The sequence below is a fragment of the Protomyctophum parallelum genome (genome assembly GCF_964188405.1).
Source record: "Protomyctophum parallelum genome assembly, chromosome: 16".
NCBI classification, from domain to species: domain Eukaryota; kingdom Metazoa; phylum Chordata; class Actinopteri; order Myctophiformes; family Myctophidae; genus Protomyctophum; species Protomyctophum parallelum.
In genome coordinates, this window is record NC_139711.1 from 41,173,496 (window position 1) to 41,194,095 (window position 20,600).

The 20,600-nt window shown below is 45.2% G+C and overlaps 1 protein-coding gene across 1 annotated transcript; it reads right to left on the minus strand.

Moving 5' to 3' along the window:
• Positions 1-508: 508 nt before the first annotated feature.
• Positions 509-20,102, minus strand: reep2 (receptor accessory protein 2). Its single transcript, XM_083785174.1, has 8 exons — positions 19,826-20,102; positions 14,282-14,354; positions 12,505-12,581; positions 11,687-11,807; positions 8,437-8,550; positions 6,683-6,863; positions 4,645-4,820; positions 509-1,277 (listed from the first exon to the last, which is right to left on the minus strand). The coding sequence occupies exons 1-8, from the start codon at positions 19,855-19,857 to the stop codon at positions 1,212-1,214; spliced, it is 840 nt and encodes a 279-aa protein (XP_083641300.1). The 5' UTR covers positions 19,858-20,102; the 3' UTR covers positions 509-1,211.
• Between the last annotated feature and the right edge of the window lie 498 nt (positions 20,103-20,600).

The window sequence follows — 20,600 nt, forward strand, 5'->3', positions numbered from 1 at the left end:
GTGGTTGCTGATCGTGGTAGGAGTTGAGTGTGCACACACACACACACACACTTACGCTTGCTCACACACACACACACTGCATGCCTGTGCAGTACTGTTGTAAGTGCGTGGGCCTGTAGAGGAAACAAACAGGTCTCTGTCAGCTCGTGACTACATGTTTGAGTCTGCAGCCTCTGGTCCAGGAATAAAGAACTACATGTTTGAGTCTGCAGCCTCTGGTCCAGGAATAAAGAACTACATGTTTGAGTCTGCAGCCTCTGGTCCAGGAATAAAGAACTACATGTTTGAGTCTGCAGCCTCTGGTCCAGGAATAAAGAACTACATGTTTGAGTCTGCAGCCTCTGGTCCAGGAATAAAGAACTATATGTTTGAGTCTGCAGCCTCTGGTCCAGGAATAAAGAACTACATGTTTGAGTCTGCAGCCTCTGGTCCAGGAATAAAGAACTACATGTTTGAGTCTGCAGCCTCTGGTCCAGGAATAAAGAACTACATGTTTGAGTCTGCAGCCTCTGGTCCAGGAATAAAGAACTACATGTTTGAGTCTGCAGCCTCTGGTCCAGGAATAAAGAACTACATGTTTGAGTCTGCAGCCTCTGGTCCAGGAATAAAGAACTACATGTTTGAGTCTGCAGCCTCTGGTCCAGGAATAAAGAAGTCACCAGAACACACTTCTAGCTAATTGCCTTGGTAATGGCTTTACATATGAACATCTCCAGATGTGGACATGTCTACAAGCTCCACTACTTCTAGATGAGGAGCTGCCAACCTCTGCCGCCTGCTCAGTACAAAGAAGAAAGAGAAGGCGTACTCTTATTTATTTATTTTCCTCTTTTTTTTTTAAGTTTAAATTTGGTTAAAATAGTCTGCAGAGGATTAAAGGAAAAACGTAAAAACAAAAGACTTGGAAGGTTAGCCAAGGTTGAAAACGTTAAGTAAAGCCCCACAGACTGCTGTTCATTTTCTATTTTAAGAAACCATTCCCTACCATGACAGCACTAGCATCAGTGGATTGTGAGCTAATGAACGGGAGACATCAGCATGTCAGACTGAAGAGCTGAGCTAACAAACAATCAGCCCATTCAATCATCGTCGTTTGTCTTAAAGTAAAATAACAAGTAAGAGCAATGTAAAATGTGTGTGTGTGTGTGTGTGTGTGTGTGTGTGTGTGTGTGTGTGTGTGTGTGTGCTGAAGACAGTGTGGACTAGAGGATTCAAGGCGTCTCTGCAGTAGCTGTAGGTTTCTTCTTTGTCTGTTTCTTCACCGTCTTGGTTTGAGTCTGCAGGAGGAGAGAAGAAGAAGAAGAACAGGGTGGTTGAGAGAGGGAGAGGAAAAATAAGTCTCTTTCAACATGTCCTATTTTACTTTCACTACTTCTGAATGACAACTCTTTTATAACGAAGCAAGGGCATCTGTCAGGTGGAAACCTCATATGTCCAAAACTCACTATGTTACTTTTCAGGATTAAAGTTAAAAAGTGGCAGATTGGCAGAAGCTCAAGTTCGCTTCTGCTGGTACTTTTGCTGGCGTGACGCCGTAGTGTGATCAAGAAAGGTGTAAATCTAGGAAAACGACATGGAGATAAGAGTCTTCTGCCCAAAAGCAACGATGTATAGAAAGATATAAGATGCTTCTGCCCAACAGCAACGATGTATAGAAACTAGAAACATAGGTTTTTCAGAGAAAGAAAACCTGTTAGGATTTATATTAGTTCAGTATTAGTTATATTGGTTTGTAGAAATCGGCCTCAAATCTTAAAAGTTGAAATATGGAGAGAAACATGTGCCTTGCACGGTTCCCTCCCGTCAGTGTGTGGATATGTGCAGATGCGCATCACAAAGTGCACGGGAGAAAAGCACTAAAGATTTACAAGCTACAGTGCAACAAAAGTTTAGTAACGTGTTTAGTTTAGTAACATCCTGACAGTCGTCTGAAAAAGCTATGTTTCTATGTCAGTGGTTCTTCGATTTTTCAAAAGTAGCAGACCTACAAGCTCATAGCGCGCCACTCGGTGGCGCGCTATGAGCTTGTAGAGCTGCTATTTTTCAATAGCTATAAAGCATAGCATAATGCTAACAACCAAGCCTGTGCAACAAAAGTTTAGTAACGTGTGTGTAGATAAAGCATGGCACATACACACACACACACAGCTGCTACTGATGTTCTTAGATGAACAGTACACAACTCTGTGTTACATAAACACTTCCACCGTCATACAGTAGCATCTCTCCCACAGGAGTATCCCTGATGGAGATAGCAGTAGTCAGGAACACTGCGTGTCTGTGTGAGCGTTTGGGATGCGCGGATCACGTTTTGTTTGGCCGTGGTTGCCGCATATTTGATTGACCGCAGTTTGGGGTCAATCAAATATCATTATGAATTAATAAAACTGCGGGGGGAAATAATGTGGGGAAATAAATGTAAATCTGTACTATCTGTACGCTAATTATAGCTTTTTAAAAAGCACGATAAATCTCGGTGTGCCTGCGTTAGTAGTAGAATTTAAATATTTGCTCAGGCAACAAATTAGCCGCCTACTACACGTTGCCGCCGGCATGGGGTCGTTCAACGGCCAAAAATAACAACACAGTGGGACTTTTGTCTTGGCTTTAGTTAGAAGTTCTTAACCCTGCCTACGACTGGTGGATATGCCTTAAGATAGGTTGCGATGTGAGAACGTGAATGAAGACATCAGAGCGGAGGGCTTGTTGTTCCCATGGATATTTATACGGATTATAAAAATGTCTTCTAGATCCTGACAGTTTTCTGAAAAAGCTGTTTCTATGTCACTGGTTCTTAATTTTTCAAAAATAGCAGATCTACAAAAATACAAGCTCATAGCACGCCACCGAGTGGCGTGCTATGAGCTTGTATTTTTCAATTCAGTATTTTAGCTGTGACGTGAGCGCCCCCTCCTGAGATACTTCCGGGTCCTACTTTTGTGTCGCTTTTGTGTCCCCATGGAGTTATACTGTGACGAGTAAATCTGAGACGAAAACAACCACGAAAGTCTCATTTTACTGCTTTCCTCGCAACAACAAAGCTGCACTGCTCTCCAAAATCTGGCTGTGACAGGCCGTCTGCCCCACATGGAATACTATCGCCATTTTATTTGATTGTGTCAACTAAATCCTCATTAATGCAAACTAGATTCAACATACTCAAGCCTGCACACATTGTAAATATCCCCCGAAATATTTTACCGAGCAAATGGACTGTTGCCACCTTCAATAATAATGATAATAATAGTCTTTATTGTCTCCACATCATATATTTTTGTTGTCATGGACACTTGTACAAAACATTAATAATTCTACTCGAGTTGGAAGCATTAAGACCCATTTTAACCCTCTATGGCTTCCTTTCTGAAAAATAACGTCAATTTAAAAAGATTCACGCGTTTAGATATTCTATTTTACAATGGGATGCGGACGGGAGCTGGTGCCACTTGGACCCGGACGTAACGTAGCACTACAAAATGACGTCGGACTTAAATACTGAATAGCTAAAGCATAGCATAATGCTAACACCAAAAGGGGTTCCCGTCCAAAATGGGTTAAAGGGACACTTCACCCTTTTTGCAAAAAAATATATGTTAATGACGTTTAGAAGCTTTAGATCACTTTCATGGGGGTCTTTATGTGTGTAATATGTGGTTTTAGATATTTTAGATTGTAGCAGTGAGCCTGTTGTCTCTGATGTCATGGACACTGGGCTCACTTCCTTCCTGGACTACATGTTGTCTCAGTAAGACAGCTCTCCCCCTATCCACAAGGAGGAGCAGTGCACCAAAGAATTATGGGAATTGTAGTCCAGGAAGGTAGTGAGACCAGTGTCCATGACATCAGAGACAACAGGCTTACTGCTACAATCTAAAATATCTAAAACCACATATTACACACATAAATACCCCCAGGAAAGTGATCTAAAGCTTCTAAACGTCATTAACATATATTTTTTTGCAAAAAGGGTGAAGTGTCCCTTTAAGTATATAGAATCCCATGTGCACCCCTGCGGTGCGGGTCGGTGCGGATAATATAAATAGGATGATATTTGCGCTTGGATATACCAGACGGATAATGAATGTCAGGCGTCGACACTAAGGGTTGCCCACCTGCCCCCCCGGCAGGTAATTAAAACAGTCTTTTAACACAACGTGAGGTATCCGTTTAAACACCTGAACGTGGCCAGAGCACTCATCTGTCCTCTGTTCTGTGGAGTGCAAAATAAGACCTTAAAAACACTTACAAATATAAAAAGACAAGTGTGAACCCATAGTCTTTTTCATAGCTACAGTATGTACAGTAGGTAATTGGCATAAAAATTGAGACATGACATTTTTATATCACACAAAAAAAAAGTGTTAAATTGAAACGGTAATTCAAATTTTACCTATCATTTTATAATGGGACAATTTACTTTGCGGGCAAGTGGGCATGACCTTTGGGCAACTAGAACGTCACAGGTACTTTGCCCGACGAGCAAGTGCCTCTGAGACCTTTAGCGTCAACCCCTGGAATGTGTACACGCATTCACGCAAACTACACGCGGGTCCGAGTCCAGCTGCGCATCTCTAGCGTGCGTGCGTGCGTGGGTGTGCGCGTGCGTGCGTGGGTGTGTGCGTGCGTGTGTGCGTGCGTGCGTACGTCTGTCTTTGCAGCTGCAGGTTTCTTGGTGGTCTTGACGCTGGCCGTGCGCTTAACGGGCACCTTCTCCACGACATCCTCGTCCGAGTGCTCAGTCCTGGCGTCCGATTGGTCCGAGCTGTGCTGGGATGACGCGTCGTCGGCAGGGATTGTGGACGCGGATGAAAAGGAGCGCGCTGTGGATTTTAGAGCAGAGTGTCAGCCGGGCGGTCGTTACAGAGTTCAGTCAGAGAAATATCAGGCCAACGGGTTCCTCGTTTTGATCCCTGGCTATCAGGTTATTGTCCTTAACCCATAGATTCTAAAAATATCAGTCGTTCTTCGATTTTTTTCAAAAATAGCAGACCTACAAGCTCGTATCGCGCCACTCGGTGGCGCGATATGAGCTTGTAGATCTGCTATTTTTAAATAGCTAAAGCATAACATGATGCTGACACCAAAATGGGTGCCCGTTCAGAATGGGTTAATGTCTTTGAAAAAGGTTTTATGGGTTGCATGTAAATATATCCTCTTGTTTCATTCCTACATTTAAAAAAATACATACATACTTACATAGGTGTGTGAATGTGTGAGAATATTAATAATGAACATTGTAAAGCGCTAACGTTTTTGTGGTAGAAAGAATAATCATTATTCTTGATTTCCTTTTTTGTTTTTAACCCATCCCTCACGGAGATTTATTACCGAGCAAAAAAAAGAAACAGTGGGCAGAACTCTGGAAAACATCATTCTGATGTTGATTATCCCATCACAGCATCAGTCAACCAACAAAAATGACATCTTCCAGATGTCCTGTGCCCACTGGGATGCAATGTGTGTCATTCTTAAGATTAATGTTTAAAAAAAAAGGATGATGATGCACAGAACATGGGATCAACCTGTCAGCTAGACAAAGCTTTGCCTCAATATGCTGTGAATGATCTCCCTATATTGCAGTCAACTACAAGTCTTTGAAAGATCCGATTTGACACTCTTTCCTGTAAAGCACATGAACAGTCCCTCATGCTGTAACTCTCCACAAGTTCTCTCTCTCTCTCTCTCTCCTTTCCTTCTGAATTAAGTTCCGAGCTCACCCCGGCCCACACACACACACAGCCAGCCAGACGGAGGGACAGAAGTGGCTCGTCTGAGACAAAGAATCCTCCTCCACTGGAATCACATGCCATGCCATCCCCTCCCTCCCTTCCTCCCTCCCCTGCTCCCTCCCTCCCTCCCTCCCTCCCCTGCTCCCTCCCTCCCTCCCCTGCTCCCTCCCTCCCTCCCTCCCTCCCCTGCTCCCTCCCTCCCTCCCCTGCTCCCTCCCTTCCTCCCTCACCCTCTTCTTTCACATCTTTCCCTCCTGGCGTCCTGCAGGGCTGTATATCACATGACTCCGCCACCCAGCAGCACTAGCTGCTGCACCAGCAGCCGCCTGATAAAGAGCTGTGCAGACAAACCACTGACACTCCTCTCTTGAGTTTTCAGCCCCTTTCAGCCTGGCCTCACCATCCTCCTGGCCATGACATTATTATAGCAGTGGGTTTCAACCGGTGGTGGGGGGGTGGAGGAGGGGGGTTGTAACCAAATGGACCCTTATAGAATATAGATCTTTAACTCTTGAGAGTGTGAAATTGTTTTTTTTTATCCCACGATTTTGCAACACAGTTTTTCCACCCAGTGCCAATTATCTAATGTAATCCTGGGCGCTACACTTCATCTGCCAACCTGGGGGGGGGCAGCGGACTGACCTCATGCCTCCTTCTATGCATGAGGAGTCCAAGCTGCTTCTTTTCACCTGACAGGGGGGGAATTTCCCTGGCCGGATAGTGCATTTATACTAAAGCGCTTTACATAGATTGTGCATTACATTCACCCACATTCACACACACACATTCATACAACGATGGCGGAGGAAACCAACCAACCTACACATGGGGAGCAATTAGGGTTTCGGAGTCTTGCTCAAGGACACTTCGACACTAACTTGGACCCTCCCGGTTGCCATGCGGCACACACTGTGTGTGTGTGTGTGTGTGTGTGCGTGCATATATGGTCTTACTTTGCCGTGTGGGGGTCTTGGCGCGGGGCAGCGTGCTGGACCCTGAGCCCATGTCGTCCAGGGGGTCCGGCCGCCTCATGCGAGGGTCCGCCGAGCGGAGGAGCAGCTCGTCCTCAGCGTTGATCAGCGTCAGGTCCTGCATGCTGAAGCTGCGCAGCTTGTCCGACAGAACGCCTTGGCCCTGGAGAACGGCACACGCACACGCACACACGCACACACGTTGTACGAGTTGTATGTTGTACGTGTCGAGGCAGCTCAGATCGACACAATGGCGCATAGTAGCTTCTTAGGCCCCTTTTACACGAGAACGGTTTCCATAGAAAACGACAAAATAAAGTATCGTTTGCATCGGTACGTTTAGACGACGACGTCAGTGGTTGAAAATGTAACAAAGTGAAAACTCCTTCCAGAGTGGAAACGGGCAAAACGATGAATCCACAAAACGTGGACTCTTATGTGTATTACATTGGTGCAGACTGCAGAGTCTTATGTGTATTACATTGGTGCAGACTGCAGAGTCTTATGTGTATTACATTGGTGCAGACTGCAGAGTCTTATGTGTATTACATTGGTGCAGACTGCAGACTCTTATGTGTATTACATTGGTGCAGACTGCAGAGTCTTATGTGTATTACATTGGTGCAGACTGCAGAGTCTTATGTGTATTACATTGGTGCAGACTGCAGAGTCTTATGTTTATTACATTGGTGCAGACTGCAGAGTCTTATGTGTATTACATTGGTGCAGACTGCAGAGTCTTATGTGTATTACATTGGTGCAGACTGCAGAGTCTTATGTGTATTACATCAGTGCAGACTGCAGAGTCTTATGTGTATTACATCGGTGCAGACTGCAGAGCCGTGGGCGACATTTGGAGTTCCTAGAAAGCGCTTCCTCGCCCGCTCAGCCTACGAATACAAAAGCAGCGATTAGCGATGGTGAACGTATGAACCATGATGTAAACAAGCAGCCATGTGACAGGAAGTAGTTCTAGTACAGGCCGTGCCTGGTCTACCTGGCAGCGCGTTACCGCCACCTAGCCACCTGGCATGCACGCTACGGCGACAGCGTCACCGTTTCGTCTCCGTGTAAAATGCTGGATAAAAAGTGAGAAGGCAACGGGACCATGGCTGTGTGAAAGTGGCCTTAGGGTTAGGGTTAGTGGTTAGTTAGGGTTAGGGACCGTGGCTGTGTGAAAGTGACCTTAGCCCATTCTGACCGGGAACCCATTTTGGTGTTAGCATCATGTTATGCTTTAGCTATTGAAAAATAGCAGATCTACAAGCTCATATCGCGCCACCGAGTGGCGCGATACGAGCTTGTAGGTCTGCTATTTTTGAAAAATCAAAGAGCGACTGACATTTCTAGAATCCGATCTCAGGTCAGAATGGGTTAGGGACCGTGGCTGTGTGAAAGTGGCCTCAGGGACCGTGGCTGTGTGAAAGTGGCCTTAGGGACCGTGGCTGTGTGAAAGTGGCCTTAGGGACCGTGGCTGTGTGAAAGTGGCCTCAGGGACCGTGGCTGTGTGAAAGTGGCCTCAGGGACCGTGGCTGTGTGAAAGTGGCCTCAGGGACCGTGGCTGTGTGAAAGTGGCCTTAGGGACCGTGGCTGTGTGAAAGTGGCCTCAGGGACCATGGCTGTGTGAAAGTGGCCTTAGGGACCATGGCTGTGTGAAAGTGGCCTTAGGGACCGTGGCTGTGTGAAAGTGGCCTTTAGGCACAAACTAAACATCAGTACCATGGTCTTCTACGTACCTTGGAGGCTGCGGTGACGGCAGCGGTGGCAGCCAGGTTGAGACCTCGCTTCCCAAATGTCATCATGGTCTCATAACTCCTGTCTTTGGCCTGCGTTATGTACTCATCGATCTCCTGCAAGGCCGGAAGAACACAACAGAATGAAGTCAACGACCGCCAACTAAGTACTGGGACAGATGGTGGAAGGTGGTAGTAATTGGTTAATGTGATTTTCATGGCATTTCTGTTTCATTCATAAAGACAGAGAGAGAGAGAGAGAGAGAGAGAGGGGCGTAGAGAGGAGGGGTGACATCATGCGCTACAGGTTCCTGAACCAGATTAAAAACTAGCTGGTTGTGGCCTAGAGGAGGAATGGTTTAAAGAATAAAGTAGTATCGTAGCTGCCGATGCCAATAGTTTATTGTGGACTCAGAGACAGGAAACACGCCAACGTTTAGGACAGACTAGGCTGCCTCCTTAACGTTTAGGACAGACTAGGCTGCCTCCTTAACGTTTAGGACAGACTAGGCTGCCTCCTTAACGTTTAGGACAGACTAGGCTGCCTCCTTAACGTTTAGGACAGACTAGGCTGCCTCCTTAACGTTTAGGACAGACTAGGCTGCCTCCTTCACACAACATGCACTGCAGCTTTGAAGTGATCCAAGTTATTAACCGATGGGTCTGAGAACGCACATGTCCAACTCAGTAGCACCAAACAACATGTCACAGACCTGCCGGCCGCTGCCAACTTCCTAGTACTAAGTCGCTGTAATGTCTGATTGAGCCTCATCAGCTCAATGTGTGAATGGACAGAGGCGGGATTCGTATTTTAACTGCATTTCGCATTAACGCTGTTTTTTGTTTTGTTTTTTGTTTTTCTAATTATTTTTTTATCCCACAATTTTGTAAGACATTTTTCACCCCTGTGTCAATTATCTATTGTGATCCTGGGCTCTACAAACCCTCCGCCAACCTGGGGAGAGCAACGGACTTGAACTCATGCTTCCTTCATGCATGAGTGTCCAAGTCGCTTCTTTAGACCTTGGGGGACAGGGGGGGAGTTTCCCTGGTTGGACGTAGCGCGTGGAAGGAATACGTTATTCCAACCAGTTCCTTTCCCCTCCATCAGGTGCCCCGGCTGGCCAGGGGGAGGCAGTTTAGAGACAGGATTACTGCATGTTTTTTGTGAGGGTACCTACCCTACCCATTAACGCTGTTGAAGTTTGAATCTGAATATAGTAGTTCCACCATTGTTAATTAGTAGTTTCAGATTCTATAATAGTTTGTTGTATATCAACACTGTTCATGTCTTCATTCTGATTGTACTGTGATGCCCCACTGGTGAAGACATAAATGCAACAAGGCTTCCAAAATGTAAACATTCTCTGTGCAAAATAACAGAACGGCTTCAACTGAAATTATGGGAAAAAAGTGCCATATTTATTATATAAAAGAATATATATATTATTATTTTTATCTTTCATCGTGTAATATACACCCAGGTTTAGTGATGATGGTGTGACAAAATGTGGGTTTAGTGTTCTAGGGTTAAGCAATACTAAACATTGCTTAGTTTGTATGTACCCGTTACACACCTCTGAAATGGTGGGACGCACGGACCAGTTCAGAGTTACACACCTCTGAAATGGTGGGATGCACGGACCAGTTCAGAGTTACACACCTCTGAAATGGTGGGATGCACGGACCAGTTCAGAGTTACACACCTCTGAAATGGTGGGATGCACGGACCAGTTCAGAGTTACACACCTCTGAAATGGTGGGATGCACGGACCAGTTCAGAGTTACACACCTCTGAAATGGTGGGATGCACGGACCAGTTCAGAGAGATTTGTAACGACTGAAGGGAGCATAGAGCACCGAAGTCTGACGTCAATATCGGTAGAGGGCGCAATTTCAAATCCACAGGTTTGTGTACTTTATATTTGCATTGTAATCCCCATAGGGGGATTTTAGAACGCCTCATATAAGTACTGTGTTTGAAAAATAAACATGTCACCCCGGCCGCTTCACTCATACAGTATGGATATGAAGAATCAACTGACTGAGAGAAAACGCTATTGTTACCGCTACTGAATTAGTTAGATTTTTGCTAGAAGCAGACTGTATCATATATGAGTGACTGACTGTCGCAAACGATACAGAGTCAGAGACACCTCTCTGACAATAACGCAGAGACAGCTTGTTTATTTTTGGACCACAACGCTTATATGACACGATTTTAAGATGAGCCCCATGTTATTCTCCATAGAGAAATTACTTCCGTGAACCAGAGGGGAATCGAGGGGATGAGCGAGTTACGTCAGGACTTTAGAACCAGAAGGGGAATCGAGGGGATGAGCGAGTTACGTCAGGACTTTAGAACCAGAGGGGAATCGAGGGGATGAGCGAGTTACGTCAGGACTTTAGAACCAGAGGGGAATCGAGGGGATGAGCGAGTTACGTCAGGACTTTAGAACCAGAGGGGAATCGAGGGGATGAGCGAGTTACGTCAGGACTTTAGAACCAGAGGGGAATCGAGGGGATGAGCGAGTTACGTCAGGACTTCTGTGAACCAGAGGGGAATGGAGGGGATGAGCGAGTTACGTCAGGACTTTAGAACCAGAGGGGAATCGAGGGGATGAGCGAGTTACGTCAGGACTTTAGAACCAGAGGGGAATCGAGGGGATGAGCGAGTTACGTCAGGACTTTAGAACCAGAGGGGAATCGAGGGGATGAGCGAGTTACGTCAGGACTTTAGAACCAGAGGGGAATCGAGGGGATGAGCGAGTTACGTCAGGACTTTAGAACCAGAAGGGGAATCGAGGGGATGAGCGAGTTACGTCAGGACTTTAGAACCAGAGGGGAATTGAGGGGATGAGCGAGTTACGTCAGGACTTTAGAACCAGAGGGGAATCGAGGGGATGAGCGAGTTACGTCAGGACTTTAGAACCAGAGGGGAATCGAGGGGATGAGCGAGTTACGTCAGGACTTTAGAACCAGAGGGGAATCGAGGGGATGAGTGAGTTACGTCAGGACTTTAGAACCAGAGGGGAATCGAGGGGATGAGCGAGTTACGTCAGGACTTTAGAACCAGAGGGGAATCGAGGGGATGAGCGAGTTACGTCAGGACTTTAGAACCAGAGGGGAATCGAGGGGATGAGCGAGTTACGTCAGGACTTTAGAACCAGAGGGGAATGGAGGGGATGAGCGAGTTACGTCAGGACTTCGGTGCTCTATTATTACGGTTGAATGAAGGTCTTTTTGCTTTTACCTTCTCCTTGTTGGACAGCATGGGATGGACAAACTTGCGGTAGAGGACACTGGAGCCTTTGGTGTACGGAGACAGCAGCCAGATGACGAAGGCGATCTTCAGCTCAAAGTAGAAAGGAAACCTGACATGGATCAGTATGAGAGAGAGGGAGTGAAAAGACGAAGCCACGCGGGTACACATTATGGTGGACTTTATGATGCTGCTGTGATGAGGACACATTATGGTGGACTTTATGATGCTGCTGTGATGAGGACACATTATGGTGGACTTTATGATGCTGCTGTGATGAGGACACATTATGGTGGACTTTTTTATCAGGGGTGCACTCAATCGGTGCGCCAGAGCGCATGCGTCGTCAAAACGTTTTGGTGCGCGGTAGATCAAAGGCATGGAGGCGCATTTGCACACCAGCTGAGAGACAGGGATTTAGAGAATGCTGACAGGCATTCAAAAGGAACTCAAATGAGATGTTAAAGTCCTGTAAGAAGACTTAGAAATAAAACTAGTGTTGACTAATCATTACAAGTGGCTCTTATTTTGATGAGGCAGTTTCTGCAGGCAGCATTAGGTGAGTAATTCATTGTATATGTGTTGGACGTTTGTGGTTGTGCTAGAGATAAACGGACAGGTGCTGCCAGTGGGATATACTGCTGCTTAACGACGACACTGTTTGTGACTAGGTGTACTCTAGGTGTACTAGTGTAGCTTTGCAGCAGTTGCATCTGCCCGTGTGAAAGCAGCATAACGTTGTACTCCTTTGAGTACTGGCCAAAATAATAGTGTGCTCCGTTTATTATGCTGCTGTGATGAGGACTCACCATGAGAGGAGCAGGTCTGTGACCGTCTCGGCTGTGGTGAACAACGCAAACACTATCCAGTACATCATCCACTTCACCTGCGCACGCACACACACACACACACACACACACACACACACACAGGAGAATCACATTTATAGTACATCAAAACCACAGCCTCCAGTGTACACGTGCTTAGGCACATGTAGGCCAGAGGCGCGCGCGCGCGCGCACACACACACACACACACACACACACACACACACACACACACACACACACACACACACACACACACACGGCTGAATATCTTTAGCATTAACATACTGTTACATAAACATCCACAGTTGATTGAATAACTGCTCATTTTCAAAAGGAGGATCACGAGGCATGTAAACACTTCTAAAAATGGTGTCCGCCATGCTACCTCTCTCTCTCTCTCTCTCTCTCAAGTGGTTGCTATGGTAACCAACTGGGAGGAGGCTGGTAGCTAGGCCGAGGGCCAGAAATGCTGACTCTCTCTCTCTCTCCTGTGGCCTTTTCTCGCCAAGAGTGAGGTAACTAAGCAGGGTGTAAATAAGTAAGCCTTGCTGATCCATGAGCCCACAGGGCAGGCGCCTATCTCCTGTTTCTGTAGCGTGAGGGAGAGAGAGAGAGAGAGCTTGAAGTATTAGTACACCCCCTGGACATGACGCTAGTATGTCGCAGGGACTTACCCCCAATCCAACCCTTGATGCCGAGTGCCAAGCAGGGAGGCACTGGGTCCCATTCTTCAGAGTCTTTGGTATGACCCGGCCGGGGATCGAACCCCGACCTCACAGTCTCAGGGCGGGGGACACTAACCACGAGGCCACTGAGCTGGTAAAGCAGGGATGACTGCATTTAAGCCATTCTGACCTGAGATCAGATTCATACGAGGTTTCCGCCGGACACACACTGGTCTGATGAACCCATTCTGACCTGAGATCAGATTCTAAAAATGTCAGTCGTTCTTCGATTTTTCTAAAAATAGCAGACCTACAAGCTCGTATCGCGCCACTCGGTGGCGCGATATGAGCTTGTAGATCTGCTATTTTTCAATAGCTAAAGCATAACATGATGCTAACACCAAAATGGGTGCCCGTTCAGAATGGGTTAAGCTGGGATGACTGCATTTAATATGACCAAAAACATTAGCCAAATAGATCTGGTGTAGATGGAAAATGAAGTAGTCCAAGTACAGAGCCAGGTCCAGTTTACTAAATCTAGCCTAATCTCTAGAAAGAGGGTGTTAAGTGGTTAGACAGACCAGACAATCTGAATATCTGAGTGGTATGCTGGTTTCCACAGGATGGATAAAGGTGCATGTTTCCCAGCCGGAAACTATTTAGCACTGCTTTTTCCTTTGATCCATTTCCACCGACACTGGTATAACACTGGGAGCCAACAGGGCACTGCTAGAGTTCATGGGTGTTTCATCTAAAGTTACCGTACGTCTACCCTAATTAGGCTACTAGAACAAAAAAAAGGTAGTGTTTTTTTGTAGATCTGCTATTTTTTTTATTGTGAAACAGTGTGTAAAACCTTCTTTCATGGCAAACGTTTTTTTTAAGTCATATCTTTGCTTCTGGGGGGTCCCTCCCTGGAACAACATATTTTCAGATGGGCCAATTCCATGTCATTTTCAGGGGCCTTGACACGAGTCATGATTTTAGAAGAGATTTGTAGAACCTGGTCTCCGGTCTTAAGGGATTCAACTAAATAGAAGAGCGTAACCAAAGGCAGAGCATTGTGTGGAAACACAGCATCATGTACTCACATATTCCTTCACGTTCTTCGTCTTCACAGCCTTGTAGGACGAGTAGGCCGGATAGAGAGTCCCGAAGGCCAGGCTGGAGAGACGAGAAGGGGTGGGTTCAATTAATCAATACGGCAATAATCCTATCGTATCGCACCATGTCGATATGGCAGGAAATGCTGTGTGTGCTTTAACCCATTCTGACCTGAGATCAGATTCATACGAGGTTTCTGCCGGACACACACTGGTCTGATTAACCCATTCTGACCTGAGATCAGATTTTAAAAAAAGTCAGTCGTTGTTCGATTTCTTAAAAAATAGCAGACCTACAAGCTCGTATCGCGCCACTCGGTGGCGCGATATGAGCTTGTAGATCTGCTATTTTTAAATAGCTAAAGCATAACATGATGCTGACACCAAAATGGGTGCCCGGTCAGAATGGGTTAAAAAAAAAACCCATCAGAAATCAGTTTCTGTCTGACAGTTACGATATATATGATTCAATATTCTTGTATTTATCCAACAAAACGATATTAATTTTTACTTCTTTCCTTGCTTTTTGTTTAAATGTTATCCAAGTTTTTCTAATTTGATTTGGAAACGTAAAATGTTCGGACTTATTTGTCAAAATATCTGCAATCGGTGGTCTACTAGGACCCTGCAAAGGTCAATTTAGTAGCGTATAGTGATAAATATCATATTGTGGACTCTGTATCGTTATACGTATCAATCGTGAGGTTGTTGGCAATACCCAGCCCTAGTAGTGCTGCACTGCACAAATAATCGAAAAAGATTCAGACTTTTCTAAATTTGAGCAAGAATCGTGCATCACTAGTTGTTACAAGAGAGACTTTAAGAGAGGTTTTAAGTCGAGCACTTTGATGTTGTCTGTGTAAAGCCACAGTAGTTATATGGCTCCAGGTGCCACATTTAGAATGTAGTCCTGTGCAGCAACTAAAGACTATCAATATTTTCATGGAAAAATGAGAATCGTAATCTCACCTCTTGATGGATGAAAATCGAGATTCACATTAAATGTGCATCTCGATTTTCCTCCAAGAATTGATTGTTGCTCAAGATTTTGAGCAAGAATATCAGTCAGAGGTGGAGGCTCTGAGATACACCTCAGGGTTGAAAACACTTCAAACTCGTTCCTGTATCAATACATTTCTACCCCCGGCCTATGCATTTAGCCAAATGGAACTTTTTAAAATGTCCTACAGTACATAACTACAAAGAACTTGACTGTATGTTGTTTGGATATGAAAAATAGGATCTTTCAATCTAGCAATCAATCAATCATTGATCTAGAAAAACAAATGGGGGGTATTTGCCAAAATTCTGAAAGCATGTATTAGTTGGTCTCAATCAACACATTCCTTTGATTGTGCTGTGTTGCATCTTAATTCAGCCGTGCCAGGCATCACTGAACAAACCGTCAAGGTGCATTGATGATTCAATCAAACAGCCTGCCTTATACAGTGTCGACAGCGAATTCTTTAATGATTAAATCAATTCAAGTTTAATTGATAGCTTGGCTGATCAGTATAACAAGAATAGGTCAGTGCAGGGGTCTACACCGTTTTCCAGGCCAAGCACCCCTTAACTGAGAGAGAGATGAAGCAGGAGCCAGGGACCCCCCTCTACCACAATCATATTGTACAAAATTGAATTGCAGATTAAACCTTTTCATAAATGTAAAGTTCCTCTCAGAATAAGGATGCTAGGGTTCAAACGGATCATGTAAAAACAATTTGTTGGCAGTAGTAACTTTGAGGACTCCCTGAAGTTCAACGTATTTATTATAACAAGCAAAAAACAATAGGCTATAAAAACACAGAAATGCCTAGCGTGATACGTCATCATTCACTGAAAACACAAAACCTTTGTTTTGGAACCCTGCTTATCCAATTAGCAAGCATGGACTGATGTGATCATACCGTCCAGGATACAGGGACAGAAATGGAAACCAAAGGAGACGGTTTGACTGCACTCACTGAGATAAACTGGAAAAACACACAACAGACAGACAGATCGAGAGGTCACCATGTGCTGGGGCATGTGGCTCATGGAGAACCCCCCCCCCCCCCCCCCCCCCCCACACACACACACACACACACACACACACACACACAGTATTTGGTCTTGTCCGCAGCCACTGTGTGTGTGGTGGTGATTTGTGCTGATGTGACAGGATGGAAGCTGAATGCTGAGTGAGAGCAGCTTTGCCACCATCACAGACAGTCTCTCTCTCATCCTGCACCTCCTAGACTAGTTGCTGTCCTAGTTTTAAAGGCATCAGGCCTACAAATAACATGCTCAGTGAAATGGTCTCCAATGTCATCTTTCCCTTCCGTGTGTGTGTGTGTGTGTGTGTGTGTGTGTGCTCCATATTTCTGGGCATTTAGCTTCTCTGTCCTACTATGCGTGTGAGCTGCCAAGTCAAGTGTGCGGAGCCCCTCTGCCCTGCGCTGCGCTGTCAAGCGGCCGCGTGGCAGTGCCAGGCCTCTGGGTAAAAACTGCAGCAGACGCCTCGTGTCCCTTTGTGTTCCAATCTCAGGTTCACTCGCCGTCACCGACTCTCTCTAGCTATGCTCCCACTGCGACACTCAGCACCATGATTTACCCAGGAGGACCGGGCAGGTTCGAGTTACACTAGCTAGCTGCTCTCAGTCACAGTAACTGAGAACTATCAAAACAAAACAAGCTTTTATACTTTTGCGTTTGAAGATTCTTGACTGCCCAAAATAGGAACATGAGATTGAAAGTAGTGGTTAAGTGTATGACAACAAGCACTTAGAATAACCAAACCAATCATGGTGTAATACAAACACTAGCAATGTAAGTTAGCTACTTAGTTAGTTAGTTACATGCTGAGTGGATTGGTTTGTACAAGTCTGCTGTGTGCAGTTGCATAAGGGTTTTGCCTGTGTGTTGCATACTGTAGTAAATATATAGGCTACAGTTAGCTGGTTACAGCATCATGTCGAGACTCACTGGGGTGCAGCGAATCATTGGTTTTCAACCCTTTTCGTATCAGGGTCCACAATTTATTAGACATTTGAGCCAGCAAGCAAGCACTGTCAGGACCTGGACCAATCAAGGATGTCTCCATTGGGGCCAGATCAAGTCAAACCAAGACTAGTCAGATCTGGCCCAGAATATCACCCGATTTCAACCAACAAAAATTCTGCCCACTAAGATGGACTATGTATGCATGTACGTACGTCGGTAAGAATTGTGGTCCCTAATTGGCTGTTTGACGGTGATGTAACTAAGGTACGCTTCAAGGTAGGTATAAGGTCAATAACGGGTCTAAATGATTTAGAACAGCAGTTGTAATAGACTTTAGTTAGTAGCAGTACTTGCGCGCTCTGCTTGTGCACAATTAGGCCATGTATGGCCTACTTGTGTTGCAAGTTGGCACCTCGACGGAGTGCATTTCTAGTTTCAACTGGTGAAAACGTCCTGGAAATGACGTACTATAACCCATTCTGACCGGGCACCCATTTTGGTGTCAGCATCATGTTATGCTTTAGCTATTGAAAAATAGCAGATCTACAAGCTCATATCGCGCCACCGAGTGGCGCGATACGAGCTTGTAGGTCTGCTATTTTTGAAAAATCGAAGAACGACTGACATTTTTAGAATCTGATCTCGGGTCAGAATGGGTTCATCAGACCAGTGTGTGTCCAGTGGAAACCTGGTATGAATCTGATCTCAGGTCAGAATGGGATAAAGATCATCCCCATATGGGCTGTGATGTGGCCTAGTCCTGAACCTCACTGGAGTCACCAGAGGATGTCATCATGACGTAATTGATGTTGACGAAAAGATGTTGTCCACCATTCCATGCTGTGGTACCGTAAGAGAGATACCAGGCACACAATCAAAATAACAATTCTTCTACATTCTCTAATTGTGTAGACTTCTTGTAAATTAAGTAATTTAGGTGTTTATTTAGCTAGGGACCACCTGGAAACCCCTCAAGGAATACTGGTGGTCCCTGGACCACTGGTTGAAAAGCACTCATTTAGACTGAGCCACCTGAATATAGTGCTAACAAATGTTACTCTCTCTGCTGCTTATATAATCAAATATTTGATTAGAGGGATTGCATGATGGCACAACAAAAAACAATTCTGCACCTGTGTCTTAAAAGGAAGCGCCCCCGACCCGGCCCGCTACCCTTTTCACAAATTCAATTCATTGTCTTTTTGACAATGAATTAAGGCAACACCAAGCTGTGGCTTAACTCCCATTTAAAACCAATGCCAAGTTCACGACATCGTTAAATAATGTAGTAGTGTAGAACAGCCGAACGTGTGAAGTGGTGGTACAGACGTTAAAAAAACCACATCGATCCTCAACACAAGTCAACAACTATACAACCAGTGAAAGTGGTCCTTGAGGAGGTTCCAGGTGGACCCCAGCTAAATGGAGTTAACCAAATGGACCCTTATTAGAACTTGAAAACCAAAACCAAAATGAAACCAAATGGTTTCATTTTACATTTTAGTAAAAAATATTGTTAAACATCTACATACAATTTGCCTGCCCTGTTGTCTCTCCTAGACAATATACAGCATGGACCAAATCTTATATTCAACGATAACATTGTCTAGGTTTGGGGTCTGAGAGTGAGAGGCTGCCTAAATCTCATCAAATGGTGGCCTGTGGCTCAAATGATGAATAATAAAGAATGGGCCTTGATATGAAAACCACTGCTGTGCAACAATAAGGTGAACACGTACTGTACAGGATGGCAGCATAATGTGGCAGCTGGCTTTAGTTGAGTCATCCACGCTGTCTAGATTAGAATGCGTTGACATTGTGTGTGTGTACACACACACACACACAGGTGGAATAGCTCAGGCCTAGGAGATATTCGTAAAAAATGATCAGCAATGTATAGTGTCACTCAGTCAATAAAAATATTCTAAGGCATTTAAATTATTTCTAGAACTATAAAAAAAAAACAGTGATGGAGGTTCGCTGCATGGTGAATGGATGGATGGATGGGGTGGGTGGACTTGCATCAGCCATCATTACTCCCTCCCTGTAACATATGGTATTGATCAAGCTGCATTTTATCAGCCAGCGTGACTATATTATTAGAATTATTTTTTTAATTTAACGTGTGTTAAAGTGTATAATTCCCCTGCCACGATATCCATCGCATCAGCATCTGTCAGGTGGCTATAGTAGTGAGAGGAGGGAAGCTAACCTGGGCTAGCAGCATGCAGCAAGTGCTTGCTACAAAATGTCAATTATTAAATATGTAAGGCCAAATAGATCATTGCATTATATTATAAATATAATAATATAAATTACTGTGCAGCAGACGGTTGCTATATCACACACAGACCTAGTTTACTTCATAATCTGAATGTCATTTGTGTGGATGCATGGTTTGGTTTCTGGCTGTGTATATGCAGCGGTACAACAGTGTCGCTTGCCGAAACGAGCCGCTCTACAAAGCCAACGTTTTGTTGTTGTAGGTCAGCTCTTTTTCTTCGGCAAGCCACATTCAGCGACGTCAATGAATCAAACCAGATTACTCACACGACCATCCTCGAAATCATCCAGGACACCATCTTGACTGTTCCAACGGTTTGCCTGGCTGCTTCTTCTCTCTTCTTGGGACTTTTTGGGGAATCTTTTAGTGGTGGGTTGAGCTGGCCGTATATAGGTGCCCCTCCATTCCTCCGTGCGTGGTGTCTGTCACGGTGTGTTTGTGGTGGTGGTGATGTGAACGGTGTTGTCACACAGGTATACTGTCTCTGTCTGTGATGGTTGGTTGCCTGCTGTGGGTTGACTACTTGACTCTGCTCTGCTGCAGTGAGTGAGTGGACCCTGGACCGGCTGCAAAGAGATGTGCGACTCCCCTTAAAGAAACAGTGCAGCTTTTTCTATGTGACTCATATTTGGGGTGTGCTGCAATCTGAGAACCCATAGTAAAAAAAAAGTGTGTGGGGGGGGGGGGGGGGACAGGCAAACAGCAGTCTGTCTCGAGAGACTATAGTCAGTGTGTGACGGACAGTGTTGACTGCGATTTAGTGAAGGCAATGAAAAGTCACCAAATAAAACCTGTAAAGACTTTCAGATTCATACATACACAGTAGTGACTGGTGTGCCTGGCACAAAACAATGTAGTACTATTGTCTCCTATGCAAACGGACATTTTGGTGACTATACCCCATTTTTGTGATCCACTTACGAATTCAGACACAAGCGGGTGATTCTGTGAAAGCTGGGTCAAAATAGACTAGACATGCATGCACGCACGCTCGCGCCCAGACACCCGCACGCACGCCCCACCAAGCAAACATCAACAGCC